Source organism: Bos grunniens, chromosome 19 (assembly GCF_055505025.1).
Source record: "Bos grunniens cultivar Pamir isolate PY7600 chromosome 19, Bosgru_T2T1.0, whole genome shotgun sequence".
Taxonomy (NCBI): Eukaryota; Metazoa; Chordata; class Mammalia; order Artiodactyla; family Bovidae; genus Bos; species Bos grunniens.
This window is the reverse complement of record NC_141183.1, coordinates 18,250,445-18,256,444: the sequence shown is the minus strand read 5'-3', so window position 1 is coordinate 18,256,444 and position 6,000 is coordinate 18,250,445. Positions and strand designations below refer to the sequence as shown.

Genomic DNA, 6,000 nt, shown 5'->3' with positions numbered 1-6,000 from the left:
AATCATCTGCACACATCCCAAACCAAGACTCACCATATCCCGGGATGGATAGAATCATTAACCCTGATCCCTTATCCCTCACTACATCTATACTCATCTCACTGTGGGCGGAGTGGACTGTCCAGTCCTTGGGCTTGGGCTTGGTCATGTGACTTACTTTGGCCCATGGAATGGGCAAAAATGAGAGTGTGGCAGTTCTGTGCCAGGTTGGAGAAGGCCAGGTGATGCTTCCTTTCATATACGTCACTTGGGCTGCTGCTGCCTCTTCAGCCTGGGCCCCAGGATAAACACACTTGGAAAAAAGCTACCTCATCTGGTCTGCAGATCAGCAGTGAGGAGCAGAGTGGACCCAGCCAGCAGAGGGTTAAACCACAGCTGCACCAGCCAAACTGCAGACTCATGAGAATTGCTATCTTAACCCACTGAGGTTGGGACCAGTTTATTACATAGCATTATCATGGCAATAACTAACCAATACATGTGCACACTCCTTTATTATATTACAAGTTAAGCCACTGCAGTAGACACCCTACACCATAGTGAGTTAAATAAGAAAGACATTTATTGATCTTTTGTGTAAGAATCTGGGTAAGCAGCCAGGGTTAGTTTGGCGGCTCATGTGCTGGAGAGCCAGGCTCCACCATTCTCGCTGTAGCCCTCTTCCACCTACAGCCTTCGTTCACAGATCAGTTCCTGCACGCCACAGCGCGGCGCCAAACCCTCTTTCCTACTTCACCCTCCAACATCTGAAGCCTCACCCTGAACCATGTTTCCACTTCTGCTCCAGGCCTCGGGGCCTGTCTTTTTCTTGGATGGGTGTGCTCCCACCATGTCTGCAAGCTGCTGCTCCACTGCCCTCCCCTAGGGGGTCTCAACAGCATCTCACTCTCACCAGAAGCCAGGCCTGGTGCTCCCCAGGAGTGAGAGGTCCTTACCTTCCTGGGGAGTGGGAGGGGTGAACAGAGATGTCCATTCTGCCTCCCAGTCATCCTTGCAGCCGACCTCTCCTACCCTCAAATTCCTGCTGACCTCTGGCCCTGAAGAAGCCAGAGAACCTCTGCATCCCACACCTCCCTGGCCCCCTTGCTTCCATATCTCAGCACTTCAGTGAACACAAGAAGAAGGGGTCCCCCTGCTTCAGAGTGTGACAGAGGCTGCAGGGGTGGGCATGTGGGTTTGGACAGTGACAGACTCTCTCCTGGACTAAATTCTAGCCAGGCTCCTCTGAACCTCCCTCTAGATTCAACCTTGGCCCATAAAGACTTGAACAAACCCCAATGTAGTTTCTACCAGTTCAAGGCTGCAGCTCTACGAAGACTCTGCTGCTGCTGCTGCTAAGTTGCTTCAGTCGTGTCCGACTCTGTGTGACCCCATAGACGGCAGCCCACTAGGCTCTCCCGCCCCTGGGATTCTCCAGACAAGAACACTGGAGTGGGTTGCCATTTCCTTCTCCAATGCGTGAAAGTGAAAAGTGAAAGCGAAGTTGCTCAGTCGTGTCAGACTCTTCGCGACCCCATGGACCACAGCCTACCAGGTTCCTCCATCCATGGGATTCTCCAGGCAAGAGTACTGGAGTGGGGTGCCATTGCCTCTAGCCCCCCTTAAAGTGCCTGCCTGGAAAAACTCCAGGCTGCCTAAAGAATTTGCTGTTTGTTCCAGCAACACCTGAAGCTAGGGACTTTGTCTCCCAGCTGCTGGGACAGGGTCGGAGCCCACCTCTGATAAGTGTCAGTTAGCCAGCACATGTGGGTTTCACATACAAGACCAATCTTTCATCCTTAAAACATAAGCTCCTTATATTAAAAAAAAAAAAGCTCTTGTCCTTTCAGTTCTTACTCATCTGCACCCACTGCACAAGCCCTTCAGCTGCATCAAAACCTCTGGTCTGGTGCCCCATTTTCTTCCGGTTCCTACTTGGTCTACATCCCCACGTTGATCTCTTGGCCTGACTACTTTTAGGCCACCATCAAAGTACTCTTTATAGAACTCAAGCTTGGTCGTGTCTCTCTTCTCTGCTTAAAACATTATAGTATGTGCTCTGTTTGGTCAGGTCCACGTGCCTTTGCCAGGCCCTTCAGGACTGGTTCCCTGCTCACCTGCACAGCCTCATCTGCTGCCCTTTCCCCGCTGAGCTCCACGCTTGGGAACACCAGACGGCACATGCTTCAAGCCCACCGGCGATTTCATGCTTCTGACCTCTGTACTGTCCTCTGTCGAGAATGCCCTTCCTTCGTCTCGTCCTCCTAAGAAGCTTCTATGTGGCTTTCTTCCTCCTCCTCTCCTCCAAGCCGCCCTTCGCATTCACTCCTTCCCAGTCAACCAGGAACTGAACCACTTCTTGGTCCACTGCCACTGTCTCGCCAACACACTGTCTTCTGTGTGCGTCCTCAGGTGTCTGGGCCTCCTGTTGGGTTTAGGGTCCCTCATGGCAGTGACTTTGTCCCAATCAACTCTTTCCCCAGCACCAGGAGCAGTGTCTGGCTTATAGTCCAGGCCCAGCTTAAGTTCTCCCTTTTTCATGGACTCTCCCTAGCTTCCTAATCTTCCCTCCTCTGAGTCTTACAACTTTTCTGTATCATTTTTGCCCTAATCATACACTGTCTCATTTCATTATCTTTTAAAAAATGGCTAATTTCTCTGACAGATTTAATCAGAATCAGTGAGATTTTTCATTCATTTGGTAGCTATTAGCCTTGTGTCTCCCTCTCTCCTTCTGTCACTCAGCTCTCAATAAGGAGCTGGGCTCTGCGCTGGCTTGTCCATCATGTGATGGGGACAGGGGCAGCCCTAGGCAGACAAGCTTTGTGCCACCTGACCCTGGGCACTCTTCTCACTTTCAGGTTCTCTCCGGGGATGTGTCCCTGATCCAAGGAGAGACATCTCACTCGTAGGCTGGCCAGGTGATGTCTCTGGGCTCTGGCAAAAACACTGCCCAGTCTAGGTCAGAGGACGAGATGGTTGGATGGCATCATCGACTCAATGGACATGAGTTTGAGCAAGCTCTGGGAGAGGGTGAAGGACAGGGAAGCCTGGCGTGCTGCAGTCCATGGGGTCACAAAGAGTCAGACATGACTGAGTGTCTGAACAACAACAGCAACCTTTAGGTCAAGTTGGGCAAAACAGACTAACTTTTGGGAATTTTAATTAAGAAAACTGGTAGGGTAGCATGTGAGACCAATATAAAATTGTGCAAATTTGAGGTAGTATAATACAAAAAAAATGGTATCTAAACCTCACTTTATGTACCAATTTTTAAATAATGAAAATGTTCCCAGATAGGAAACCGGAGCTCCTGGGAATCCTGGTCCATGCTTTGGGAAGCCCAGCAGTGCAAGGATCGCTGCCCCTGGTCTTGTCAACTCCCTGACTTTGTGTCTACCTCTCTTACTGAAATCAACCTCCCTTTCATTACAGAGTTTTGAGCAGACATGGGGACTTTCTGCTCTTATGAACTAATCGTGAAACCAAAGCCCCTAGTATATGGTGCCTGGCGCATAGCAGGTGCTCAATAAACAGCAGCCACCTCTTCCCCCTAATTATTATTATCATCACTGTTACTGACTCTTTGGTGGCAACCAAAGGTTCTGTACTTCTCTCACCCTATTGGAATCTAGCAGTTCTGCGCTACAACCCTAACCCACTCTGGATGTGTGGCCTGGGGCACTTGAGCAGGTAACCTATGTTCTTCTTTGTTGAATTTTCTTTGGTTTTGGCTGCACTGGGTTTTCGTTGCTGCACATGAGCCCTGTCTAGTTGAGGTGCATGGCTTCTCCTGTTGCAGAGCATGGGCTCTAGCATGTGGGCTTCAGTAATTGAGTGGCGCACAGGCTTAGTTGCCCCGCAGCATGTGGAATCTTTCCGAATCAGGGATTAAACTCGTGCCCCCTGCCCTGAGGGGTGGATTCTTTTATTTTATTTTATTTTTTTTATTATTTTATTTTTAAACTTTACATAATTGTATTAGTTTTGCCAAATATCAAAATGAATCCGCCACAGAATCCTTGCACTGCGATCCTTGCACTGAGGGGTGGATTCTTAACCACTGGACCCTCAGGGAAGTCCAGGTTACCTACATCCTTTAAACCCTGTTTCCTATCTGTCAAACAAGGATAACAAGATATGTTTCCATGGATTGTTGGGCTAGATAAGACCATAAAATGCCCAACCCAGGGCTGGGGACCACACAAGCAAATCGAACATGCTAGCTGCTGCTGCTTCCTATTATTAATATTACTGGGCATGCATTTTAAACAAAGCAAATACTCGTTGGCTGAAGTTACCGCCCGGAGAAAACATTTGCTTTTCATTCTTGGTGAGAAACTTTGGGAGATGACCTGGGCAGGCACTGAGAGAACAGATGTCTTCATGAAGCCCCAGGGAACTCATAAACTGGAAGAAACGGGTGGGCTGACCACTTTGCTTGAAACCCCACCCAGCTAGCAGAACCTGCTGGGCTGTCTCTCCGGCCCACTGCTCCTCTGGGGGACTGTGCGCTCTCATCCCGTGCTTTGCACCGTTCTTCACCTCGTATTATTAAAGCTCCAGCGCTATCTGTGGTCATTCTGGTAGATTATCAAATCTTGTTCATTCGGAATTTCTTTTGCTTATTAATATATTTCTGTCTCCCTGACTTACTAAATGCGATTGATTAACGATTTTCTTTGCAGAAGGACTGGAAGAGCCTTTGCACCTTCCCCGGACAGCACTGTCATTACCTCATCACCTGGAGTCAAGGCAGCCCTGGGCACGTGCTGGGTGAGGCAGGAGTGGGTTGGGTTTGGTGCTGGAGGGAGCCGAGCAGCACAGGACTGACCCTCAAAGGGGTCAAGAGAGGCTGGGGCCTGAGGAGGACCATCTTGGGTGCTCTCACATGTTTTTCTTTATCCTGTCCCTTGGGCCCCTCCCTGCTAGCTATTCAAAGGCTCAGATTTTTTGTTTTTTAAAGAAAAAATACAACCCAATGTGCATTTTCCACCAGCTTGAAGGGGTGGAGAACCCCCTACCAAGACAGGGAGCACATCTGTACATGAGTTCGAGAGCTTGGGAGAAAGTCAGGCCTTGGTCCCGTGGTGGACGGAGACCCAGTGATCCAAATATTCTGTCAGCCCCAGTGACTTACAAGAGGGGTCGGAAGGGGATGATCCTCCATGAGCAGGAGGTCAAGTGTGTTGTAAATACTTGTACTTGATGAACCAGGAGAGCGAGCACCAGAGAAATCATTATTTGATTTAATGATCTATGCCCCCTGAGGATGACCTGTTTTCCAGTTCCCAGGGGCTGGTTATACTGGGGAAACAAGGGATGGAAGGCCCCCTCCATCCCTGTATTTATCCTCTTCTGCCCGCGTTTCCTCTGGTGGAAGTTCTGGCTGCCCTGAGGGAGTCTAGTTTCAAAAAAAAGCTCTGCTCTTTTCTTGCAGGCCCTTGATAGTGATACATAAATACTCAACTATTGACATTTTAATTCCTTACCACATGGTTAGAATTGGTTATGGATTTATACATTTTAATATGAGAAAAATAAGTATTTTACAAGTGATGTTGAGAAGCCAGTATTAGAAAATAAAACCTGCAGGTGGCTTGTGGCAGGACAGGGCTCACTCTGTGGCGGTGTCGGCGGCTGCCTCGCTCTCCTCACCCGTCGGCTCTTCAGCAGCCGAATCTGTAGCCGGAGGAGCCTCCTCTGTCGGTGCTTCAGGGGCCCCCCTGGGATAAGAAGAAAGAGCGCCAAAGCGTTTAGTCTCGAAAGGGGCAATTACACTTTTCATTATTTCCTCATCTGAGGCAAGAAGTAGAAATTGTCCCCTATCGTTTACCCTGCATTCTTATTGAAAATCTCATCCTCTTCTGAAGACTCCTTGTCATGTAGCTTCTGTGCCATGTTTTTCTTGCGTGTGGCGTTGAGAGGCCTGTACATGTCCTGAAGCCAAAGTGGCCGCCGCCTCCAGAAAAAGCCCTCCTGGGACACAGAGAGCGACATGTTAGTTCTGCTTCTCCCCTG

At 49.2% G+C, this 6,000-nt stretch overlaps 1 protein-coding gene across 1 annotated transcript in view; it reads right to left on the bottom strand.

The window, feature by feature from the left end:
* Positions 1-5,478: 5,478 nt before the first annotated feature.
* Positions 5,479-6,000, bottom strand: part of LOC147351427 (uncharacterized) — a 49,500-nt gene continuing 48,978 nt past the window's right edge. Inside the window, exons 13-14 of the mRNA XM_086357219.1 lie at positions 5,816-5,958; positions 5,479-5,705 (exon numbers count right to left, since the gene is read on the bottom strand). Coding sequence (XP_086213345.1) covers positions 5,597-5,705; positions 5,816-5,958 — 252 coding nt within the window. The 3' untranslated portion in view covers positions 5,479-5,596. The remainder of the gene's footprint in view (positions 5,706-5,815; positions 5,959-6,000) is intronic.